The 26,162-nt window shown below is 44.9% G+C and overlaps 1 protein-coding gene across 8 annotated transcripts in view; it reads left to right on the forward strand.

The window, feature by feature from the left end:
* Positions 1-26,162, forward strand: part of auts2a (activator of transcription and developmental regulator AUTS2 a) — a 381,738-nt gene that overhangs the window by 243,755 nt on the left and 111,821 nt on the right. For all 8 annotated transcript variants that reach the window (XM_087847034.1, XM_087847036.1, XM_087847038.1 and 5 more), the window contains one exon: positions 15,123-15,152. In XM_087847034.1, coding sequence (XP_087703160.1) covers positions 15,123-15,152 — 30 coding nt within the window. The remainder of the gene's footprint in view (positions 1-15,122; positions 15,153-26,162) is intronic.

Below are 26,162 nucleotides of genomic sequence, written 5' to 3' on the forward strand. Positions count from 1 at the left end.
GTAATTGAGCATTGCTGGCACATCCGACATACTGTTTTACTTTAGTCCATGACGCGCTTACCTTCAGGGTCATACGTCACATGAAAACCAAAATAGTTCCAAACGCCAGATCTGAATGAGAGTGGGGGAGGTTCAATTTGCCATGTTGCAACGAGCTTAGCTTCTGTCTCGCTAGCTTGCGCTGCGTTCAGTGGATCTGCATTCGACTACTCCGCCTAGGCTGCACTGTCGAGCGCAGATTCACTGAGCGCTCAACACAGACAGCACCGTCAGAAGGAAAGTTGATAAAATAAATTAAAAATGTTGTATTGTTCGATACATATGCGTACCGAACTAAAAGCACTGTATCGAACGGTTCAATATCGATACGAGTATCGTATTGTTGCACCCCTAATATAGTTATTAGGGTTAGGGTTACATATATATATATGTGTATGTGTATATGTATATATGTGTATATATATGGATTATTTATAGCTCCTAGTCATGATTAAAATGGTAACAAGTGTAACATTTAACAAGTAGTCTGTACTCCAGGCTAGTTCATCTATTTTGTTTGTTTTTCTGCATCCACAGGATCGGAGATGCAGTGTTGAGAAAAAGTATTTGCCCTCTTCCCCAAACCAAGTAGAAACTATTTTAAATGTTGATTTGTTTGATTAAAGGAGAAAAGGTGTCCTCACCTGCCTGGCCCTGTGTAAAAATGTAACTGCCTCTAAACCTGATAAGTAGTTGTGCCACACTTGACAGCAGAAACTGCAATCAGGTGTTTGTGATAACAGGCAGTGAGACTTTCATGTTACTCTGTTCTTTGCAGAACTTTTAATTCATCTATGCTGTCGACATGAACAGCCTGTTTAAGGTCACGCCAAAACATCTCGATGCAATTCAAGTCCAGCTGCTGGTGTGTTTTAGAGTGGTCCTGAAACAGGTCCTGAAGCAGCAGCTCAGCCCCGGACCATCACACTACCACCTCCACGTTGGTGTGATGTTCTTTTTTATGAAATGCTGTTAGTTTTACACCACATGTAATGGGACGCAACAATTTTGGTCAGCAGTGGTTTTCCCCTTGGAACTCTGCCATGATGCCAGTGTCTGTTGTTCTTGAATCATGAACTCTGACCTTAACTGAGACAAGTACGTTCTGCAGTTCTTTAGTGACCTTCTGGATGAGTCGTTGATGCGCTCTTGGAGTAACTTTGGTTGGCCGGCAATTTCCGGGAGGGTTCATCACTATTCTGTTTCCTCCATCGTGGATTATGGCTCTCACTGTGGTTCGCTGGACTCCCAAAGCTTTAGAAATGACTGTGTAACCAGACTGATGGATGTCACCGACTCTGTTGATGCTGCTTCACTTTGTCAGACAGATTCTATTAACCCTTTAAGACCTACCATAGAACCAAGTCCGCCAGAGCTTATATTATATATTTACATGCTGTGGAGCCATTTTTGGGAGCATTTCAAGTTGTTACATCAATACAACCATTATAGCCCAAATTATAGCCCAAATGTTAATAATATGTCTGCATTAAGTGCATAGTAATTACATAAATTGCAAAAAAGTGCAATAAACTACAAAAAAATTAAAAATCGTTTTTGTTTTTTAACATATATTTCTAGTTAGAGAAATTTAAGAGGCTTATCCCTCAAAACTGTAAATACAAAAAAGTTGCACAAAATAGTTTCCCACCACAGGAAATTTATTTTGAGTGTCTTCATAGTTTTATTTTTGAAATACACCAATTTTTATACACTGCAGGAAAAACGAAAATAAATATTATAATGCAAATTTGCAAAAAAGCAGCATATGCATCAAAATAAACTATTTCCAGCAGTGCAATATGAGTCCTAAGCATCCCAGAAACCACACAGAAAGTCATAAAGTCAAAGATAACTTTTAAAAACACCAGTATAGGCTCATTGAGGCCCTGATGGTAAAAAACTACATTTCCGCGAAAATGACGTCACTTCAGGTTTCGGGCAGGTCATGGCGGACATGTGATAGTTTGCGCTGATGGACGTAGGAAGTGTTATGAACAGCTGATCGGATCGGCAAAGCGTGTTTCTGGAATATTATGTTTTTGTTGCTGCAAGTGCTGTTTATGCAGTTTTTGCAAAGCTATATGTGGAAGGAAACTGTGACCGAGGACAAGCTGATGGCATAAGATGGAAGTACAACTCCTCCGGTTTCATATGCAAAAAACATTATTGCGCTAGCTCACGTGGTTGCAGAGCTACCGGGATTTAAAAATAGTTACGCAAAACAGAGCGTGCCCGCTCCGACCGGCTTTAAAGGGTTAAAGTGAACAATCCAGGGTGTGGCCAGTGAAATTACATCTTTCCCACATAGTTTCGGAAAAGCTGGTCTTTTTTCCCGTCATAGCTTTGTCTAATATTAAAGTTAATCAGATTTGAAACCAATCACAGCAGATGGCCCCGCCCCTCCCTGAGCCTGGTTCTGCTGGAGGTTTCTTCCTGTTAAAAGGGAGTTTTTCCTTCCCACTGTCGCCAAAGTGCTGTTCATAGGGGGTCATATGATTGTTGGGTTTTTCTCTGTATGTATCATTGTAGGATCTACCCTACAATATAAAGCACCTTGAGGCAACTGTTGTTGTGATTTGGCGCTGTATAAATAAAATTGAAACATGCAAAAACTGATTGCATATGATGCAAATGATTACATGCATTGCACTGTAGTTTTTTCTGTTGCTGACTTTTCAGTCTTCTGCAGTTTTCGATGTCATTTTCGTGTCTTTTTCCTACTTTTTAAAACTCTGTAGGGTTTAGTGAATGAAAGACGGAGCAGCTTTATGCCAGGAGTGTCGAGCAGGAGCTCTGTGTAGCGAGCTCTCATCTGCTAGGTTCTGCTCTGCTGTGCTCCCTGCATTTCCTGCTGACTGACTGATATGAAGCTCAGTTGCCAGGGCTTAAATAGCAGCTGTACGCGTCCAGCTGCTCCCTGCCACGCTCCACTTCTCCCCAGATGGCTCCAAGACATTCCAGCAGCCCTCCGGAGGAGCGCTCATGAGGAAAGTGTTATGGAGTGGCTCTCTGAAACACCAGGGAGCTTCCCTCACTGCACCCCAGCCACCCTCCTCCTCCTTCAACCCTCGGGCCAAACGCCCAAATCAGGGGAGGGCTGCAGCCTCGTTTGCCAATTTACCAACAGGAGGCAGCACAGATGGTGGTGTCTGCAGCGTAGGCCAGTGTGCAGCAGGGCCTAGGGTGGGATGGGGAGCTCTTGGAAGGAGGACAAACCATACATGGCCTGGGATGCTACTGATATCCCCCAGGAAGAGCTCACACTGGCTCTCAGCAGATGACCAGCAGAAGCCCAGCAGCTCTGCTCGGCTCTGAGCGGTTCCAGTGGAAAGTTTTTCTTTATTGACTCGTTCATCTTTGATAAGCCAGTGCTGCTAATTCCACAGGGAGTGTAGTCTTTGTATGTGGTAATTTTCCTTGAACGTTCACTCTTAATATACGATGCTGAGTGCAGAGCTGCGGGGCAACAGTCTCTGACCTTGGCTTTGTGTGGAAGTGATGAATGGTCCATCAGCTTCACACCGCCGAAACAAACCTCAGGGGTCACTTCAACCGTGGCATTTGTTTAAAGGCACCCCGAGGGAAGTTGACCAATAGTGGTGCTGGGATGTGTTAAAGGCAAAGGAAAAGAAGTCTTTAATAGATATAGCTTGTCTAAATATTTAATGTCCTTATTCTGGTGGGAAGGGTTGAAGTTTTACTCTCACGGTTTCCTGTTACACAACAGGTGGATTATATTTAGTTATAGGATGAAGATCCATTTTTAAACTCTCTCTGTCACTGACTTGTTTCCATTCCTCGTTACTTTCTTACTCCCCGTGGCCAGAACAAAGGGGTGGGGGTATACTTCAGGGATGGATGGCGTTGCTGACCTCACTGTTATCCTTGTCATGACAAGAAACATACATCACAGCAGGGCCACTAATGTGAAACACATTGTGCCACAACTTGATCAAAGCCAGACATCCTGGACAACAAAGTGCCTGTAATGACATATTTTGACCATATAATTGGAGAGTAATTACAGCTGACAAAATACTCTGTTTTTTTGTTGTTCTCCCCTCCGCAGTGTCTGTGGATTGTAAGAAAGCCCCACTGAGGCCTGTCATAAACTATATGTTGGATATTGTGCTGAGCAGGCTTGAAGGTTGGGGAGTGTGTGTGAGGGTCAGTTTGTGTTGGAACCTGGTTGCTTATTCAGAGACGCTAATTACAGAGCTCAAACCGGTGGCTTAGAAAAACATCGGTGGGCCTCGTGACAGCTGACCCTTACTCACTGACACGACACCAGGTACCCAAAAAGCTGCACTCCACTCTTTTGACTCGAGATGGACGGAGTCCATTGTGATGATTAGCCTCATAAGTTCTCATTATTTCCCCCAGATGGATGGTTGAGGGCTGACCCTGAAATAAATCTGACCAAGAATACTGTGATGGAAAAAAAAGATTAAAATTGTCGTGGTGGTTCCAGATTGCTGAGCAAACCTGGTCTTGCATTAAGTTCTTCTGTAAGTGTGACGCACAATCCCAGCTGTCTTTTTGTAATAATGTTGTGTAATCCAGCCTGGTGACAGAAACTGGGATTATTTTTAAAAGGTAGAATTACAGCCTGGGAAACATCAGCAAATTTGAAATTTTAGTTGTAATTATGTAGGGCTGCCACGATTAGTCGACTATCAAAATCGTCGACGACTGATTTAATAGTCGACGCGTCGTTTGAAGCTTTGTAAGATCACAAAAGACGCAGGAATAAGTAGCAGGATTTAAGAGTGTAATAACGGACTGAAACAGAAGATGGCAGCACTGCATGTACAAGGATGCCAGCTGCCGTTAAACCCCGAAGAAGAAGAAGCTGTGTCCCAGAATTCATAGCGCAGCCCAGCTCAGTTTCCAACAATGGCGGCAGCTAGTTAGTTTTAATATTACTCTTATTATTCTTTCTGGGTCACAAAATAAACGTTTAACATATTTTCAGGCGAGAATGTAGCTGTGTAAACCTCAAATATCTGCTCAGTTTATCAAGACACCACATATTTTCAAAAGCGCTCCGACGTTTTCGGAGACGTCTGTTAGCCACTAGCTTGATAGCTAGCCGGGGGCTAGGCTAACTAGAGCCGTGAGAGCACCGGACTCCCGGCTAATCGTTTTCAAACCCACCGCCTCAGGTTAAACATGATATATAAGTCACTTAGATAACTTAAAAATGTTATTGTTTGGCTTTTTTCAGTATTTTATTTGTTCCTGAGTAAATCGGTTTGGCTGAGATTAAAGTTATAGTTTTTACACAGCTGAATAAACGTCAAGCAGACAGCTGATTATCAGAAGTGTGAGATGATCGAGAATTTACTCCGGTGTCCTGTTATATTTTAGATAGCAAGGAGTTTATTAAACTTCACCGAAACAATCTGCAAATTTCATTAAAATTTAATAAACTATCATCTTGTCTTTATTTTTAGTTAGCACATACCTTAAACACTTAAAGCTGTAAGCTAATGATAGTTATATAAGAGCAGATGCTGCTGGTGCAATAAGCTGTACGTTTTACGTCCAATGGATGATGATCTGATTAGTCGACTAATCGCAAAAATAATCGGTGATTAGTCGACTATCAAAATAATCGTTTGTGGCAGCCCTATAATTATGTCAACGAGATGCTGTGGCGGGTGCTGTTGTTTTAGTCTGAACCTGCATTTGTCAGGAAATGAGATGAGGCCGTGACGGCTCGAACCGCAGCCATAATGATGTTGTACCGGTGCTGTGGGAGCTGCTGGATGTCAGGTGGCTGTCCTTAGGCTTTGGGGCTGCTATCGTGCTCTACCATTTAGCATGCTAATTAATCCCAACCAAAGGACCATGTCAGTCACCCCGCACCCCGCCAGGGATGCTCCCACTGGGCTCATCCTGCTTTAATTGAGCACGTTTTTCAGGAGCCCGCTGTCTGTGGGATTACATTAGATCCCTCTAATTCACCCAGCCTGCCACCAGCATGGGCGACGTGAGCGAGAGAGAGGGAGGGAGCGGGACGCGGGGCTGGGAAATGTATAAATAAAGCACACAAACAAACAAACACAAAAACAGACAGAGTGTTTATTAACACCCCTGGGATGAAAAAGGAGGTGAGTGCAGGAAATCATTAGCGCAGGAGAGTCAAACTAGGCTCGTTTGATCTCGCTGATGGAGGAGCAAATGTAATTTAGCGTGCTGCGAGTAATTTGTTTTAGCAGTTAGCATGGGTTCCTTTTAATTTCACTTTGCCTTGCATCAGTCTTTCAAATTAAATATTTTTATTTTGTACAAAGCGCATCTTTGTGAGCCTCGCGGCTCAAAGACCAGCCCTCGACAACAACTAATGTTTATTCATCTTTGCTTGTTTGCATGTGTGGTAGACAGATTCCTGACAGGAGCGTGCAGTGTCTGCTTTTATTTGAGTACTTTCTGTATAATGAGGCGACTCAGATGTACACTGTGACAGCTAGCAAATCATAGTAGAGGAAAAACAAAGTGTTTTTGTCACTGCGGCTCTAATTATTTGGAAGACGGTGCTGAAGCAGCTGCATCTGTTAGAACGTCTCACCTTCTGTCCTTGTTTTACTGAATATTGTCAACTGCGCAGTCTGTTTGTCATAGTTAGAGAACCAGTTTCATACTCGAGGAACTAGATTTAACCCAAAGAATTACACAAAATTCACAAAATTATCATAGTTGAGCTAAATGACCTTCAGTAGGTGTTGTGTCTCTTATGTAGGGTGGCACAGTGGAGCAGTGGGTAGCACTGTTGCCTCGCGCAAAGGAGGTCCTGGGTTTGAATCCACCATCTGGGCCTTCCTGTGTGGAGTTTGGGCTGTGGGAGGAGCCACACAGACACAAAGGGGTGGAGTCAGAGGGGTTCGATTAACTGGTGATTTTAAATTAGTCGTCCAGTCATTCCAGGGCGTACCCCATCTCTCCTGCAAGCCCGACTTGGAAAAATGGAAGAAGATGGATGTTTTGCTCACTGATGGAGGAGAACCTGCTGGTGCAAATATGTAAATATCAGGCATGAATGCTGCTGCCATTCGTGACAGGGCCAGCTACTCTTAGCTGAGGTGGATGGAGAAGAGGGTGGAGTCTTATCAGCGGGAGACGCAACTTATCTGTTCACACTGCGTGTAGCTTGAGCACCAGCAGCTGTAATGTGAGATGCTCCTCCTTTGCTAACAGGAGGAACAACCAGTTTGTGAGTGCATGCTAAACAAGTCTAATGCTTGTAAACCTGTGATAATAAACAATAACAATGCTACGTTCTTGTTCTGTATGACTGGGAAGCAGAAAAGAATCGTTCTCTAAATAAAAACCCTCCATGATCCTCAGACATGTCAGCATCTTGTACACGATTTCAGTCCATTCCAAAGCGCTGCTTTCCTGGCTGCCATTACACACTGATAAACAATGTGTGCTCTAATGTGCGAGCACAGGGAAGTCGGCGTATCTCAGCTGTGTACCTGGCAGCGCCTGCAGGGGTTGTTAGCACTGACAGCGCCGGTATATGAATGAGACTTCCAGGCAGATTGTTGGCAGAGTTAGCCAGTTTTTCTCAGACGGGTGTCAGCTGGCTGCAGCTCTCTCTTCCTCCACCTCCTCCTCCGCCACCACCTTGCTCTCCTTCCCATCATGGCAGAACCAGAAAAAGAGCTTTATGAAGCCCTATAATGATACGTGGCAAATGTGCAGCGCTGGGGTGATTGTTAACAGCGGCAGCTGCACAGACAGCCTGGATGATGGAAAATCAGTGGGACCTCATTTTGGTTTGCCAGTATGAATATTAATGGCTCGTTTCCAGGCCATGGCTAATGATGAGGAAAATTCCCTAATAAAAACTTGATGTGATGGGCAACGACCCACGGGGTCACTGGAGACAGTCAAAGTTAATAGTGTGCCATCAGGTGTGAGGAGTTAAGTGATTAGAGGCACAGAACCTAATCCTGATGTTTTTCTCCCCCCTTAGCGATGAGTCAGTGCGAGAGGAGGGAGGGGAGGAGCTGAAAGTGGGAGGTTAGGGGAGCAGATGAGGTTTATATCTCTCGCCTGCAGAAGGTTGCAGCTCGTACACAGCGCGCTCGCGAGTGCGTGTAAACTGCAAATGTTGTCGGTAATTCTGTATTACGGCTCCATTTTGCACGATTAATATTAGCAGTTGTGTTATTTCATAAGGGACCGTGTGAAAATTAGTGATGCCGGCAGCACGAGATGTGTCATTGCAGCTCATTGCAGTGCAGTTCTTTCTAAAAGCTGATCAGAGAATCTGTGCCATTGTTTACTGCGTAGCCTTTTTCAGTGCAGTCACTACATGTGCTCTGCAGAGATGGGCAGTAACGCGTTACTGTAATCCGATTACTTTTTTCAAGTAACGAGTAAAGTAAGGGATTACTATTGCAAAAACAGTAATTAGATTACCGTTACTTTCCCGTAGGAACGCTGCGTTACTGCGTTACTAAAACCGTGATTTTTTTTGCGAGAATGTCTCATGACAGTGACGTAAGCGAGGGCAACGTTCGTGACAACAGCTGTGTGCAGATCAACAATGGATCATATATCGAGTGCAGAGAGAGTATGAGCGTGCAGCGTTTAAAGCGTGGAAGTACTGACCTTACTTTGAGTTTGATTCCATAAAAAGTGACAAAAACATTAGTGTCCGTTGTGCGTGGGAAGAAAACTTCTTTTTACAGCGAAAAAACCCCTAAACTTCCAAACAAGCACCGAGTAGCTACGACGTAATGGGAAACTCACAGAGAAACTCGCGGATTCTTCCACTGACCGCTGCACACCTGCACCAGGGTAACCCTCCACCTACCCCACTCCTGCTTTACAGGTGAAAATAGAGCAACAGGACCGCTAGTCTTTGACTTTATTTATTTTCTGCTGTGTTTTACTTGCATCTATTTGAAAGACTGAGTGTAAACACACAAAATATTTTATTTTATGTGCTGGAATGTGCAGAAAATAGGTTTAAATATTAAACTAATTTCTTCCAGTCAGAGAATGTTGCAGATAATTAAATGTTTGCTTGATGCATAAAGTTAAAAGATTAAAACTAATAAAACAAGTTTTAAAAAGAGACTTTTCCATTTGATTACATTTTGTATGATGATTATGCAGAAAAAGTAGAATTGGGCTGAAAGATCTATCACTTTATCACCTATTCAGGTTGTAAATCGTGTTTTTAAAAAGTAACTAAGTAATTAATTACTTTTGAAAATAAGTAATCAGTAAAGTAACGGGATTAATTTTGGGGGGAAGTAATCAGTAATTAGTTACTGATTACTTTTTTCAAGTAACTTGACCAACACTGGTGCTCTGACAACAGGGTGGTTCGGTGATACTCATCAGAACATCTGCCTGCTCGGTCTCATGTGCTCAGCTGCGTCCACTTCTTCATCTGGGAAACTCTTCTTCGTGTGTGCGTGACCAGATTGCTGTAACGAGGATGCCAAATCATATCACTATTAATGCCGAGCACGAGGGGGGTAATTAAAATGCACACCAAGCGGCCTCATCTCGTGGGAGTCGCCATAACCACGCAAACAATGCAATTTGATGTATGTAATTATCTCAGAACCCTTCTATTAATCTTTGATTAATTCAGCATCTGCTTTGAGCCTCAGGCCTCTGTTGGCTTATATAAACAGAGCCGGGCTGAATGGAGGTCCGTGTAGGGCTGCGTTTTAGGCTTTTATCACATGACCCTAAATGCTGTGCAGAGCCTGGAGAAACGCGCTGATATGACTCTCGACTCTCGACGCACTTCTGTTCCTTCTTCCTACCCCGCTCCTTTTGTCAGGTGGTGTTGTGAGCGTGTTCGGTGGGTGGATGGGACTGATCAACAGAGAGCTTCACCCTGCTAAGCATTACTTCAGCCCCGCGGTGCCTCCTCTCCAGTAGAGTTAAATGTCCTACCTTCCTCCACACTAAAAAGGGAAGTAATATACACATGTAGCGCTTGTACGCCTTCAGAGGAAATCTTATCATCCAGGCAGCCGTCTCAGTCTGATTTGACATTATTGGTGATCGGGATGTAAAGGAAAAGAGATCTAACGACGAGGAAATGATAAGAATTTGATCTTTAAAACGAGAGCGAGTCGTCAGATGTTGAAAATTCTCTCAGATATTCTTTCCATACGTTTGGGAACGGCCCGGATAAATAAAAAATAAAAAGACTGTGGTGCTGAATATCGAAAGCAAAGATCAGAGGCTGTAATGTTGTTGTTACTTTGTGGAAAGCTTCATTTTTCTGGCCTCTCTCCTTCCTTTATCTCGTCTGTCCTCCTGACTAGAAACTGGAGTTTGCGGTCGCACTGAATGTCTTCTGGATGAAGTTTTACATTTGAAGGGAAATTGCGTTCAGATGTTGGCCTGCTGCATTTGGCCAGCGTTGCACATGTGGATCAGGCCTGCTTATATTAGTCCAGACAGAAATCTGGTCCTCCCTGACGAAGTATTCTTGGCTCCTAGAAGAAGAATTTTCCTGATGTGACTGTAAAGACTGTCTGAAACACTCAGGCTGTGCCTGTGATTTCTTTCGGGACTTTCTTTTACGTTTTACGTTCATGTAGCAGTTCGGCATCAGATGCTGCAGAAACAATTTGGTCGCCACAGAACGCGGCTTCTCTAAATGAGCTGTCCCAGTGAGGCGTGTTTTGTTAATCTTTCTTCCACTCCCTGAACTTATAGGTGTCCTTTATAGGCAACCTTTAATAACTAATGTGTGTCTGGCGGCTAAAGTGAAGCAATCCCAGAGTTTATCTGAGGTTCACTTGGGTGTGAAGTCCCTCAAGCACGATGCAGGTCTGGATGCGTATATGTTGCGTCCTTTCGGGGCTCATTACTGTGAGTCAGTCTGTTGTATAACGTTGGATATCACGGAGGAAACGTGGCTTCTCACAGATGTTCATCAAAACTGAACCAGCTTTCTGTGAGCAAAGTGTTCTTGTCAACCTTGATCATTTTGTGTTTATTTAAAAACTGAAAATTTAACTAAGTCAGTTTGTTTTTGCTTTTTTTAAGTCTCGTTTTCTAGTTTTGTTTGCCAAAGTAGCTGCTGTGTAGCAAAACCTGAGCTCATCAGTCGCCTCTAGCTCATCTCTGTTTGTTGTTCCTCAATTCACAGCGGCGGGACTGGCAGACTCGGTAATGTGTGGGTGCAGAAGCGAAAGGGAGTAAGAGAAAGAGAGATAAATATGGGAGGTGTGAGTGGGGGATTGGAGAATATGCATGGCACAGATCCGCATTTTACCATCCCGGTCTTTCTCTATTCCCAGTGAATAATGTGGCACAGCCCCTACCCAGCAGTGGGCCAGGCACGCCGCCATATCAAGCTGCGGTGGAGGATGAGGTGTCCAGCTTGCCGAGTCTGGGCTCAGACGCGTTCTAGCCCCAGAAGTCATCCCACCCCCATCCCCGACCTGCAGAGAAGAGCACTGGGCTCCAAGATGGCAATCAAGGCTTGATTTGCCAACACATTTCCAATGATTAAAATGTAATTAGCACAAGCGAGCACCTCCTCCCCAGCTAATTTCCACGCACGCTGTGACAGGCAGGCGGTCTGAGGCATCCAGGCCCCAGCAGCAGATGGAGGAGGATGCACCGGGAAGGGAGAAAACCATTTTGCCATGTGACTGTTTGCATCACAAAACCATCAGGACATGCAGCTATATCGGGAAGGAGCCGCTAGGAGGAGGGATTGAGGAGCCCTCGACGACAGCACATCAAATTGGCAGCGTCAGAGCTGACCCTGGCAATGGGAGCCATCCTTCACGCTGTCTTTGCAGCTCCCAGGCTTGCAGGCAGGTTGGCGTCTTCCCTGGGCTTTAACCCCTTCAGCGCTGCTGCAGGACAGCCAGTGTCGGCTTGATAAACAGGCCTCTGTGCACTAGTGTGCTTTAATGAAGACTATATCAATGATAATTAATTCCAAGGGCGAGAGAGGTTAATACTGATGGCAGTTTTTCAAGCATAACCCGAGGCTAACGTCACGCAGAGCGCGCTGTTCAACTTGCAGCAACACAGACAACCAATCAGGAGTTACAAGAGCATGTTAAACACACTCTGCTGGACCTTTATTGTTGTCATGTTATTTTTTTCTTGATTGCTCCAACATCTGTTAGTATTTGTGGACCAGTGGATATCCAGAAGGTTACGCTGGAAAAGAGATCACGGCATGCTTGCTTTGCACGCAAACATGTGTGATGTGGTTACCTCTTTAGTGCAGACTTTTTCGCTGTGGGTAGCTCTGGCAGGAGACGCTGCCGTGCCCTGCTGTTGCAGACGATAGCACGGCTGCGTCGTTTAGCATTCGGCCCGTGGCTCCTTCTGTTCCCCTTCTACTGGGCCAGTATTGCTCTCAGCTGGAGAGGATTTAGGACAAGAATAATTTACTTCTACTTTCAGACCAATATAAACAAAAGGCTCGATGCTTGGACAGAGTGTAGGGAAATTTGTAAGAGCACTCAGCCAAAAGAGAGGCCCGGGTGAGAGCGGAGCGGCAATCAGAAGTGGTCCGGATACAGGCCAACATCAACAGCTCTCAGAGCTGCAGCTAATGTTTGACATTCCTGTGTTACTTAAACTAAACACTGGGGTCGAGCTGTACAGTATAATGCTGGTCCTGTGTAAATAGCACCGGGCCTGGTAGACTATCACTTTCCTTTGCCGGCCCCCTCCCAGGGCTAATGGTTTCCTTACTGTACATTACTGTTGCTTTAAATAAGACCGGTCGGTGATCTCAGCGGCACCGCTTCTGTTGTTTTTCTCTGTTCAGTACAATAGATTCGTTTCAAACGCCTGACATATGTCTTTCCAGTCGCCGCGGCGTCCCAGGATCGCTGTAAAGTGTTTTTGACGTAGTTAATCATAGCTGCGGGTTTTTGTTTTTTTCACGCTCGCATGTCAGCAGCTGTTGTATCACAGAGAACTGCAGCTCGTGCTAACCTGTGAATGCTCAGTCTTAATGATGAGGTGTACTGATGTTTCCAGCTGTGCAGAGCTGAGACCTCGGCTCCGAATGAAGCAAAACATTCGTTCACTATGATCACTTATCAGTGAGCGGCAGCTCTGCCTCAAACGTGTTTTTTATCCTTCTCGAGATGTTATTATTTACTACTTCCTGCTCGAACGCAGAGTTCACGGGAGCTTTGGCGGCGTGGACGCTCACATCGCCCGCTCTCGGCTGTCAGGCCTGATCTTAGGCTTTTTTACTTTGCTCATTATAAAGGCATTTCCATTTTATTAAGTTTCCCACCCCCCACCCTTTGTCGCTTTGGGAAATTTGCATACCTCTATTCCTACGGGGGGGAAAGTAATGACAGCAATTTCTTTTCTTTTCTCTCCCCCACTAGCCGTGTGAGTGCTTCGTTTAGCGGCACCTGCGAAAGCGACAGGCTCGACGATGAGAAGTGAAAGAGAGCAGTTGATTAAATCATCATCAAGTCGCAGCACAGAAAGTCAATTCTGCTCGCCGTCTACAATGATATCCCTTTATCTTAAAGTAATGAGCTATGGCACTTTTGCATCGGGTAATACGATGAGTTCCATTAGCATGTTCCATTTGCTTCACAAGCAAGGGCAAGTCATTCCAGCCGGCTTCTATCTTGGCAATCAAAGCAATTGGCTGCACAGCCGAGGAGCGGGGGAAGCAGGGAGAGCAAAATAAGAACAGAAAGGGAACACGGGGAAGAAAGGCAGGACTCCTTTTTCTCGTGGATCACAACACAATGCAAAAAACTGAAATTACGTCAATTATTTGAACCCCTCGCTTGCTTGCATCGTGCACAGACGGAAAAGCGGCTAATGAGTGCTCAATCGCGTTGCTGTTGCTACATTCTCAAAAGCCGAACGCCGCTGATGTCGTCTGCTGCGTTAGTCTGTGTGGGAGGCCACGAGAGAGCGGTGCAGGCAGACACGCCTATTTACTCAGGAGCTGGAAGAGATGCATAAATGCAGTTTGGAGCTTTTAATATTACAGACGCCCGCGCGTAATCGTGATCTGCCGTCGTCTGTCGTCGTCTTTATTTGTTATCAGGGCTGCTGCCTTCCTGCGCGCTGTCTTAAAACGGGGTTGGGATGTATGGCGGAGAAGGAGTGAGAGCGAAATGGGAACGTCTGAGGAGTGTTTGCCCAGTGCGTTTATTGCCTCTGCATAATTTATGAGCTGCTGGAGCTGACCATCATGGCAGTGTGCCGCAGGCAGCCCCTTGGGCTGTGCGGGACAGGCCTGTAAATTGGATGCTATGCTCCTGCTGAGCTCGCAAGCCCCCTTTTTACCATCCAGCCCGAGAAGCAGATCAGCCACAAACCCAGCCAGCTACCTTTGAGCTCTGCAGGGCCCCGATCGGCAAAAAAAAGGAAAAAATGACACGGCCTTCTGTCGCTCACTCTGTGGGCCGTCAATCATCCCCCCCCTTCACTCCTGCCATACTTTAATCGTCACCCACCGACCCCTCCTCGCACTCCTGCCCACACGCTGCACCAGCCCCTGCCCGTATTCCCCCCCAGTGCCTTTTTCATTACTGACTCCAGTGCTTCCCTGCACCTCAGCCATATGCACAACTACGAGGGCCGCCATTCACCCAGCATCACGCTAATTAGTTGATAAAGAATTAAGTGGACCTTGAAATTGAAATTGGAACAAAAAATTGAAATCTAGCCCCCTTTTTCCTCCCACCATTACAAAGTTCCCCTCTCCCCGTGTCAATCTGCCATCCCCAGCCTGAAGCAGGAACAACATCGCGCTATTAGAATTCCAGTGGCGATTAGAGTTCGGAGATTCCAGCTCTGTCTGAATTTTACATGGTGCCCGGTGTTAACAAGGGCACGGGCACTCATGAGAAATTCACTTTATGTCACATTCTGCTGCTTGGATCAGCTAATGAACTGATCTGATGATATCCAGGTGCAGAATACAAGTTACGTGATAAATTTGTCATTAAAAAGTTGATAAGATGAAGGAGATTATGGTGACCACACGCACTGCAAATGCAAACTGTTTAAAACCCCACAAACTGGACATCTTATTCCTAATTTGAGCTTCCTCTTTCCCTCTCTTGCAGTGCGACACTGAGAGCGACCAGGACGACAAGGTAAGATTGTTCACATCGGCCTGAATGTGCTCGGGTCCCTTCGAGCGTCTTTTATCAGCGTTTTAAAAAGATCCAAATGTTACTTTAAGACTGAGAATTGAATGTAATTAGAATTAAACATCCTGTTAATAAGTATGACAAAACCTTAATTAGTTGCGCATTAATTATGAATGACTTAATGATGTGCAAAATCTAAATTGAACTGTTCTGGCTTTTTAGGATTTCAATGACATTTAAATGAGACTGCTGCGGCAGCCAGGCTTTCTGTTACTTAAAGCACAGACGAGCATGTCTGCAGCACGGCTGCTATTTCTGTATCTATGCATCCACCTATACGCTGGTGTCTCTTTGTCTTCACTGCACACTGTAGGTCTGTTTCTGTAATCCCAGCTAAACCACCTCCTCCTGATCTATGGTGTCTTCCTGTGTCGAGAGCTTCATTGCTTCAGTTTTGGCACTTTTGTTGCAGTTACAGTGTTACATTGTTACAGCAGTGATTAGCAACAAACAGGCTCTACAGATTTAACAAAGTCCGGAAGTGTTTCTGTTAAAAAGCCAAAATAATGTGAGTTATGTGAATATTATGGACTTCAACAGGTTATAGAACATAAGTCATGGTGGGAGAGCTGATGATGCTGTGTTGTGTACAACCTCAGTTTTTCTTAAATGTTTTCATTTGCTTTAATTATTTTTTACTTTAGTGGTTTTCGGGTTAAATTAAACTGACTGTACTGGGAAAATACACAATTACAAGGTTGCAAAAACTATAAACTTTAGTGCTAAATGACTCCAGATGCAGGAATAACAACTTTTCATATACATTTTTTTCTCCTGGGAGAAAAAGTGATTAAGCTTTGGTGTTCTCGTGTCCTGGAGCAAGTACTGGGTACCCTGTAATTTTAGAGAAGAAAAGAAATCATAACAGATGTTGGCAAACGTTTAAACGTTACGCAAGTAAAGAAGCTAATGTTCCAGTTTATGGCTGTAAGTAAGAATATAGAGGCGTTGTTTTGAGGTTAATGATCAGATCAGTTACACGTGGAATTCTTGGCCCCGTCCAAAGACGTGCTGCGAGCTTCTTAACCTATTTTGCAAACAAACGCTGAAAAGCAGCTTTCCAACATCCAGAAAGAAGAAGAAGAAGAAAAGGAGTCATCATCAGTGTCAGAACCTGAAGAATCAAATGAACGACATCCAGAGGTTTGTATGCTTGAAGCGACTTTGTATCCAGACACCATAGACGTGATATGAGTTTATGAGTATGTGGTTGGAAAGAGATTCAGATCTTGTTTCAGGTCTTCAGATTATAAAAGCCTGATTATATGTCACTCATAACCAGAACAGTATTGCAGTGGTGGAGCTTCTGCTCTTTGTGCGAGAACTGTAAATGTATAAATACTGCAAATCAGCGGGCACGCTCTGTTTTGCGTAACTATTTTTAAATCCTTGTAGCTCTGCAACCACGTGAGCTAGCGCAATAATATTTTTTGCATATGAAACTGGAGGAGTTGTACTTACATCTTATGCCATCAGCTTGTCCTCGGTCACAGTTTCCTTCCACATATAGTTTTGCAAAAACTGCATAAAAAGCACTTGCAGCAACAAAAACATAATATTCCAGAAACACGCTTTGCCGATCCGATCAGCTGTTCATAACACTTCCTACGTTGGAATAGACGTCAGCGCGAACTATCGCATGTCCGCCATGACCTGCCCGAAACCGGAAGTGACGTCATTTTCGTGGAAATGGCGTTTTTTTTACCATCAGGGCCTCATGAGCCTATACTGGTGTTTTCAAAAGTTATCTTTGACTTTATGACTTTCTGTGTCGTTTCTGGGATGCTTAGGACTCATATTGCACTGCTGGAAATAGTTTATTTTGATGCATATGCTGCTTTTTTGCAAATTTGTATCATAATATTTATTTTCGTTTTTCCTGCAGTGTATAAAAATTGGTGTATTTCAAAAATAAAACTATGAAGACACTCAAAATAAATTTCCTGTGGTGGGAAACTATTTTGTGCAACTTTTTTGTATTTACAGTTTTGAGGGATAAGCCTCTTAAATTTCTCTAACTAGAAATATATGTTAAAAAACAATTTTTTTGTAGTTTATTGCACTTTTTTGCAATTTATGTAATTACTATGCACTTAATGCAGACATATTCTTAAAATCTGGGCTATAACAGTTGTATTGATGTATAGCAACTTGAAATGCTCCCAAAAATGGCTCCACAGCATGTAAACATATAATATAAGCTCGGACTTGGTTCTATGGTAGGTCTTAAAGGGTTAAGAGGTCTGCAAGCTAAAGGTGACGGAGCGGGAGGACATTTTTGTTGGTTAGAAGGTAAAGGACCTCCGAGGCTCATGGAAATGCATCATCTTCTCAGCTGTGTAAGGGGCGGGTACGAGAGGCTCACGCTCTGTCTTTAAAATGTCCCCGAGGTGAGCTCAAGTCACGCCGATTACTTTTGGAGCGCTCTGAGGAGCCAAGATCGAATCCTCAAACGAGACGCTGGACATCGGTGCGTAAATGTGCATCGCCCGTGCAGCGTTTGGTCTTCTGGGTTCTTGTTTTTCTTTCATGTGGTGACAGTTGGGTAAAATAAAAGCACCTGTAAGCATTTAACCGTTTGCTGCTATTCTGGTTGTAAAGCACTTTTAAATCCAGGTGTCAGTTTGAGCGTACTTTAGATTGTAAAAGCAGCCATATTAGCCTCTGAATTCTAACCAGAGAGCTAGATGTGCTCTAATGATTTAGTAATGCCATTTGCTTGTAGTGTTTAGACTCTGCAGCAAATTGAGTCATTACTCAGTGTTGTCGATTTAAATTGCTCTTGTCTCGGTGGCAATTCCTTCTTGTTTCAGGAAGAGAGCGAGAGCACGGTAATCCCCCCAGTGACTGTATTAATTCACCCTGGCTCACGTTACGCTCCTGATGAACAGCACCGACTACACCTTCCTGTCATTGATTAATTGTGTGTTAAAGTAACAGAGGAGTGAATTAGTAAACGGGGACCCCTATGACAGGGCTGACTCACGCGTTCTTCTTCAATGTAAGGAGTAATTGGAGCTCCCACTCAACGGCCCTCCTTAGTCCACGTCACCTGCCACTATCTGCTCCTGCCAGGAGCCTCGCGCTACGCCCAGTGCCGCTGCCGTCATTTGCATTCTGTGAGCGTGGCGGTCTCCTTTGCAACGCCGCGGCAGAGCAGAGTCATTTTAATGGGTCAAATGTATTCAGATGAGGACAAACGTGGCTTATTTAGTTTCCCTTCAAAAGCAGGAAATGGAAAAAGTGTTCCCAGGAGAAATCATGTTCTGCCTGGTGTAGAAGGCCTCTGCCGTGGAGCTGCCGGGCTCTGATAAGAGACAGCTCGCCGTGTGCACACGATCCCGTGTCGCTGTGCGAGTGTGTCTCTGCGTGTGCTGGAAGCTGTCAGAGCATTTGCTCATTACAAAGTGACCTGTAGGACGGGGCCTTCTGCAGCGTGACATGTTAATGGCATGCTGGGAGACAGGTAGGAGGACGCCTATCAGCAGACACTCGCCGCACAACACTGGTATTATTAGCCCTGCATTCGTACTGTTAGCATCTCTTTCCCAGCAGCCAGTGTGCATGAAACTGTCCCTTCAGAGGGCAGTTTTTGGGGGGCTGAAACTATATGTGGGGGGAAGTGAGCCGTTCTTCCTGAATAATGATCTTGTTTACCGTCTGTCATGGCTCGGCTCGTCCTTTGCTCCAAGGTGCAGAATCGAGATGTCCGAACAGGATCAGGCGGTCACACGGGCCTGGACTCGTAGAGAACAGCTCATTTCCACTTTGCTGAGCTCTGTAGCATCAGGTATCGCTCATATCCATCCTCCAAAGGTCCATAAACAGTGAAGTCTTTTAGAAGCCTCTGAAAGGTCCACATCTCCACTAGGGCTGCCACAAACGATTATTTTGATAGTCGACTAATCAGATCATCATCCATTGGACATAAACGTACAGCTTATTGCACCAGCAGCATCTGCTCTTATATAACTATCATTAGCTTACAGCTTTAAGTGTTTAAGGTATGTGCTAACTAAAAATAAAGACAAGATGATAGTTTATTAAATTTTAATGAAATCTGCAGATTGTTTCGGTGAAGTTTAATAAACTCCTTGCTATCTAAAATATAACAGGACACCGGAGTAAATTCTCGAGCATCTCACACTTCTGATAATCAGCTGTCTGCTTGAGGTTTATTCAGCTGTGTAAAAACTATAACTTTAATCTCAGCCAAACCGATTTACTCAGGAACAAATAAAATACTAAAAAAAGCCAAACAATAACATTTTTAAGTTATCTAAGTGACTTATATATCATGTTTAACCTGAGTAGCGAAAGACGGCGGTGGGTTTGAAAACGATTTGCCGGGAGTCCGGTGTTCTCACGGCTCTAGTTAGCCTAGCCCCCGGCTAGCTATCGAGCTAGTGGCTAACAGACGTCTCCGAAAACGTCGGAGCGCTTTTGAAAATATGTGGTGTCTTGATAAACTGAGCAGATATTTGAGGTTTACACAGCTACATTCTCGCCTGAAAATATGTTAAACGTTTATTTTGTGACCCAGAAAGAATAATAAGAGTAATATTAAAACTAACTAGCTGCCGCCATTGTTGGAAACTGAGCTGGGCTGCGCTACTTCTTCTTCTTCGGGGATTAACGGCAGCTGGCATCCTTGTACATGCAGTGCTGCCATCTTCCGTTTCAGTCCGTTATTACACTCTTAAATCCTACTACTTATTCCTGCGTCTTTTGTGATCTTACAAAGCTTCAAACGACGCGTCGACTATTAAATCAGTCGTAATCGAGACTAGTCGACTAATCGTGGCAGCCCTAATCTCCACACACTTTAAATATAATAATAATAATAATGTGGATTTTTTATCAGTGTAAGTGCAGCCTGCCTCATTTATTTTCAACCTGAAACGTTCCCTCAACATTTAATCTAGCAGTGGTAAATTTCTCCACCTCGTCTTGGATCTCTGTAATATAGTCGAGAGGCTCCGGCTCTGTCTGGACTCACGAATGCTTAAGTGATTTTTTTCCCTTCTTCCTAAGTGGCACCTTGAAACTGCCCGTCAAACATTTTCGCACCGATGTGCGCTAATGCTCAAGTGCTTCTGCAATCATGCACTTAGGCCCTCAGCGAAGACAATGAGTCTATACTGTAATCTGCACAACTTTATCGCCGCGTAGCTTTTATTTCTCTCGCCTCCGGCCTTTTTTATAGACCACACCTTCCTAAGTGTTATTTACTCGCTCTATCAGTAGCCACGAGCTGTAAATGCCATTCTGAGAATGTTCTGCGTCTTATTAATGGCCGCGCAGCAGAGCGCTGTAATTCGCTGTGCTTTGCTCTTATTGGAGGCAAGGGATCTAAGCAGGAACCTGTTTGTCCTTGACATAAAATAAAGATCTGAACTAGTAATATATTTGCTGCTTCTCCTCCTTTATTGTTTTGCTGTGTTTGCCCTCGGGCAATTATAGCAGAAGAGTCGTGTTTCTCAATCACTCAGCAGCACTGTACATAAAACCATTTTATATCTTCCATCCCCCCACGCAGCCTCACCCCAAACCCTTCCTCTTCCGCCGCAGTGGGAAGGATGAGTAATAAAAAGGAGAGAGCAACTTGTCAGCGTTAAAAGATTATGTGTTTTGCCCCCTCCAAAGGAAGAGAGTAGTGTTTACAGGCTTGAGTGGGTGCTCGCTAGGCCGAGGCTGAGGCTGATTGCACTAGAGTACCCTGTCAGCCAGTGATTTGTCATGTACTTTATCATCCTTGTCACTCTGCAGAGCGTTGTCATAGGTAACATTCCCGCCTGCCCCCTCCCCGCTCTGTGCTTTGTACCCAGTCAGTGTAGGAAATTTGTATTTACTTTGGGGGAGTGTAATTTGTTCCTCATGGATAATATGACCCTTAGCGGAGCCGGATCACGGGTTAGTTGAAGTGATATTTTCCGGTAATGGTAGTCGTACATCATGGCTGTCAGGCCGGGTTAGGAGGCGAGCACATTACAGCTCCATTTTAGCACTGCAGGCATCTGGGATTATTTTCCATAACCAAGTATGACATGACTGCTCTGCGGAGTGCATTAAATTTTTACTAGCTTTTTTCCCTCCCCCGGCAACTTCTGTGGCTTTTCCCCCCGCTCTGGGTCTCGGGGCTGCCACGGTGATGGATACCCTCCAAGTCCCAGCAGCACTGGCCAAGGTTAGCGGGTGTCACAGACCTACACCGCTCCCCTCCATCCAATAACCGGCAAATCCCTGCTCCCACCGAGGGGCGTGCACCGCCCACCGCTCTGTGTTGCAGCAAACCGAGGGCCGCCGCAAAAGCACAATAGGATTATTCTGCTTTTAGACTTCAGTTATCAAGTTTGTGTGAATGTGCAAATACAAGAAGCAGCAACAAAAGATAGACGGAGATTTGGACGGCATCCTTGAGCGGCTCGTGTTTGCGCGCGGCTGCTCTCCAGAGCTTCTCATGGCTTTTCTGTTCTTCGCCTGCTCCGCTAATTTTGATTCCGCTCTCCTTGGCAGCAAGGTCAGCGGTGTAAATGCCACCTCTTGCCATTGACAAATGGTCGCCCCCCTGTCTGATAATCACTGAGGTCTCAGAGGTGGACGAGCAGGCGGAGCTCATTAGGGCGCCACAGATGAGAAATTAATGTGGAGATTCCAGGCCTGGCAGAAAGCCGCAGTGATGGGCCTCGGGTGGGGGAGGTGGGGGAGGTGGCGGTGTGTGTTGGGGGCTGGATGGATGGACCCTGTCTAATGGATGACCAGGTCAGCAGGCAGCAACACTCCCTAGACACACATGCACACGCCATCCCACCCGCTACCTCCCCTCCTCTTAGCGCCTGTCGCCTCACACACCCCGCCCACAGCTACAGTTCTGATGGACGTTCTTTACACTCCATGATTTAGCGTCGCTATGCACGTGCTAAACGTGCTAAACATTTCTTTTGTCGACATGTTTATTCTGCTGCGTGATGTCCCTCTTACCTTATTTTTTGTAAATGCTAATGCTAATGCTGTAAAAGCGCTAATGTTATTAATGGAGCCGGTGAGACTTAAAGTGAACTGAGAGTCAGCAGTATGGCTAGCCTCTGGGGTTCGCCCCCCCTTCATTCTCCTTTACAGTCACTGTGACCCATTTACAGTAGCTCCACATCCTCCTCATCGTCCCAGCAGGTAAATCCTCATTCTGTCACAGCGTCATCTCCTGCTAGCATTCGCAGCCTCTGAGGTGGACAACGATCAGCGCGTCATTAATGTTGGGATGTGTGGAAGTCCATTTTTACATCATTGTAAGTGTGCAGCTTTGCAATCTTTAGAGTCAGAGCACAGAGTACGAGCTGGAAATGTTTTTCATTTATGAAGTCCACAATTCAAAGTAGTTCCCCGTGAAAGCTTCCGGCTTTTTCAGGAGAAAAATGATCTAAACCTACGTGGCTACATCGCCGTTGCCTTTTCGATTGCCTCCCGATGCTTTGTGATTGCTAATAGTGTGTCGGTTTCCTGTCGAAACACCGAATTGTAGATGTTTGACTCTTACCTTGAGATGCGATATTATACGAGCCCTAATGTGTGTTCCACTTGCCTCTAGAGTGCTCAACCTCCCCATTCATTTATGGCCAACAATAAAATGTAATAATGCACACGTTTGAATAGGACAAGGTTGCCAAGTCCTTGAAATTGAATGGGGGAAAAACAGTCACAGCAGTGAATCATGTTTCTAAGGCAATGATTCAATTCCCAGTGCGAGCTGAGAACACAGGAGATGGAAAATAATTCTATCAGCAACAAAAACCATAAATATGCTGTTTGACTGAGATGTTTACTCCTGTGGAAAGAAAAAGCCATTTCCATCTTTCCTGACCTGGAAAAGAAAAATCTCTCAGGCAAATTGTGTCCGTATATCAAAGACTTTATGAGATCATCCACATACAAAGAGGCTTTAGAGTGGAAACACAAGCCCAGTTAAAGAAAGTCCCGTCTATATTTAAGGATAAGCATAATGAGGCGCTTATTTCCCGCTGTTTCGCTTTTGCACACATGATATAACAGAGAGATTCTTCATCAGCAGAGTAGAGAAGGCGTATTATTCTTGGTAAATGATTGAACTGCTTTTATAACCATCTGTTAAACCCCTCATTAGCTCTCCCCATATTTCTAATAGTTGCACTAATGTTGTTTAAGCAGCGTTATTAAAACTGGCCCGAGCTCCGAGTTAAAAATAGCCAAACATGTCGAGTCAAACTCAATTACATACATTTTTAACATCATTGACCTTCCCAATTACGAACCTGCTCCATATGGTGCCGTTTATCAGCCGCCGCAATGCTAACAAAGCAGAGGGCAGCTAGGTAGAAGCGTGCGCGGCGCTGTGCTGCGTATGCAGAACCTTCTGGGTCGTGTTGGGCTGGACGATCAAGAGCGAGCAGAGCCCCGACTCCTCAGGTGTCTGCGCTCATCTCTATTTATGAGGCAGTGTTGCCAGTTACCGGTGTTTAATAAAACATGGAGCAAGACCTTGGGTTCAAACCAGTGTCTCTGGAAACAGGCTGCTTATGAAAAAAAGAATCGGTTGTTATGCAGGAAATCAGTTTTTCTCACATTCGCTCTTCATCCCTCACTGTCTCCCTGTGAGAGCGGCTTCTCCAGCACACCAAGGTTAAACTTTCTCAGCGCGCTGGGTGAATGTCAGTCAACGTCTGGCTCACCTGCACGTAACAACTGGGCCGGTGACGCTCCCCTTCTGCCCCGTTATTGCCCTTTTGTCAAGCCGGTGATTTCTGCAGAATTGACTGGCTCTGTGCGCCGTGCACATCAGGATCAGTTCACAGGAAGTGGAATCTTCCCCGGCTTGTAAGGCAGGCGGGTCGTCATATGTCAAGTCCTGTGATATTTGTACCAAATGAACAAGGCTGCAGATAAAGATAAAACCACTGTTTTCCTGTTATCTGCTTAATAAATCAGTAACAGTTGTTAGCTCGGTGTGCAGCGGTGCTTTTAACTGTGCAGGAGATGTTTTCTACAATCACCTTCAGTGCTGCTGTCACAGCGAGGTGCACCGGTGTGATGAGGTGGACCAGAAGCAGAAACGGTGGAGACAAAACTACGTTTCAAAAATAAGACTAATAACACAAATAAATAAAACAAGGCTCAACTATGAACTAAACTATGACTTTTTAAACTACGACCCTAACGAGGGAAACAAGGCAGTACGTAGGCAGACGCCGTGACGCTGAGGACTTAAATACACTCGTGAGGTAATCAGGGGAAGTGGAGACACATGAGGACTAGGGATGGGTACCGGACATAAACGGTAGTAACCAGACCGAAAAGCAGCGCACATTTCGGTGCTTTTTTTTCCTGAGCTGTGATCCACTTTCTTCTTCCTTACATTTGTATTGGCGGTTGGCAAACAACTGAAAGGTGCATTACCGCCACCAACTGGTATGGAATGATACACTTTAGATTCTAGCCAATCATTTTACGTTTCCGAGGATAGTAGGCGGGTCCAGGTACGTACGTTCTTTTAGAGCAGAGCTACAGATTAAAATGCCCAAGGCGAAGCGGTCAAAGTCTGGCTGTACTTCACAGCAAAAGATGCAAACTCAGCAGCTGCAACAAGCGCTTTAAGCTGATACTGTGATACTGTCAAAGGAGGTAACACCTCAAATCTGATGAAACACCTGGCGACACATAGCGTTTTTTTAAAAGCCGAGAAATGCACCGTATTTGATAGCTTGCTGCGAGACCTCACACCGAGCACATCTACTGCAGGTGTGGTGCCTGTTATCGACCCGGAGTTAGCAACATCCCCCAAAAACCCGAAGAGGAGAGTCCTGGCCCCTAGCCCTGCCAGTGTAGCAGAAATGATGAGGATGATGATGCAGCAGCAGCCGTTCTTCTCTGCGTGAGTAGCTTAATGTTGTTCGTGTGTAATTTACGTTGAGTAGGCTAACCACGTTATTACATTAATGCATGTAAGGTGAACTAGCAAACACCATCATAGCTACATGCAGCTGTCTTCTTGTTTGATGGCAGATACTCCCTTCACCCTGGCCAAAAAGGCTAAAATGACCAAAGAAAAAGTGGAAAACAGTTAAACATGAGAGGTTTTTGGACAAAGTTTGTGTTCTCCATTCTTTAAGCACCAGTTCGAGCACCGTTTAAACACCGGCACCGTTTCAAAAGTACCGGTTTGGCACCGGTATCAGATAAAACCTAAACGATACCCATCCCTAATGAGGACACAGCTGACTAGAGTGAAACATCATGACAACACAGGCAAGAGTAAAGCTAAATACAACGAGCAAAGAATACCAGACTCTTTCAAAATAAAACAGGAACCATAATAAGACGCAGACATGAAACATGACAGGTGGACACCGAACAACAAGGGGAACCATAGCTGAGAGTACACTGAGGACATGTAGTGAACACAAACAGATACATAGAGTAGCCTAAACTAAACCTGTAACTCAAAGCAACCTGATAAGCCTCCGTACAATATGCCTACAAATACAATAACCTCAAAATGCTGGGTCACACGCCCAGCCCGTGACGACTGTACAGTGATATTTAGTCTGGCGAGCATCTTTCGAGTAGCCGCATTTGTAGTCATGGACTTGAGATTATTATACACCACAGAAATGCCTGTATTGCAAATCTCCCAAGCAAACAGCTGCTGTAGAGGGCCATAACTCTAATATCCTGCTGTGTATTTCACCACAGGGAGTGAGTCACTGCAGAAGTAGATCCTTAATGAGGGAAACAGAAAGCAAGCCTGTCATAATGACAGCGACGTCCCAGCATGCACGGCGGCAGCCACAAACAATCTTAATGACACGAGGGGCTCTGAAGAGAGGCTGTACGCTGCCGGCTCCTGGGCTCGGCCCGGCTCCCTAACCCCTCCCACATCCTTTGCTTTAAACCGCCACCACCGCATTGCTTGTTAGAGGCAGT

This window comes from Neolamprologus brichardi, chromosome 10 (assembly GCF_056152115.1).
Source record: "Neolamprologus brichardi isolate AB-2024 chromosome 10, ASM5615211v1, whole genome shotgun sequence".
Classification (NCBI taxonomy): domain Eukaryota; kingdom Metazoa; phylum Chordata; class Actinopteri; order Cichliformes; family Cichlidae; genus Neolamprologus; species Neolamprologus brichardi.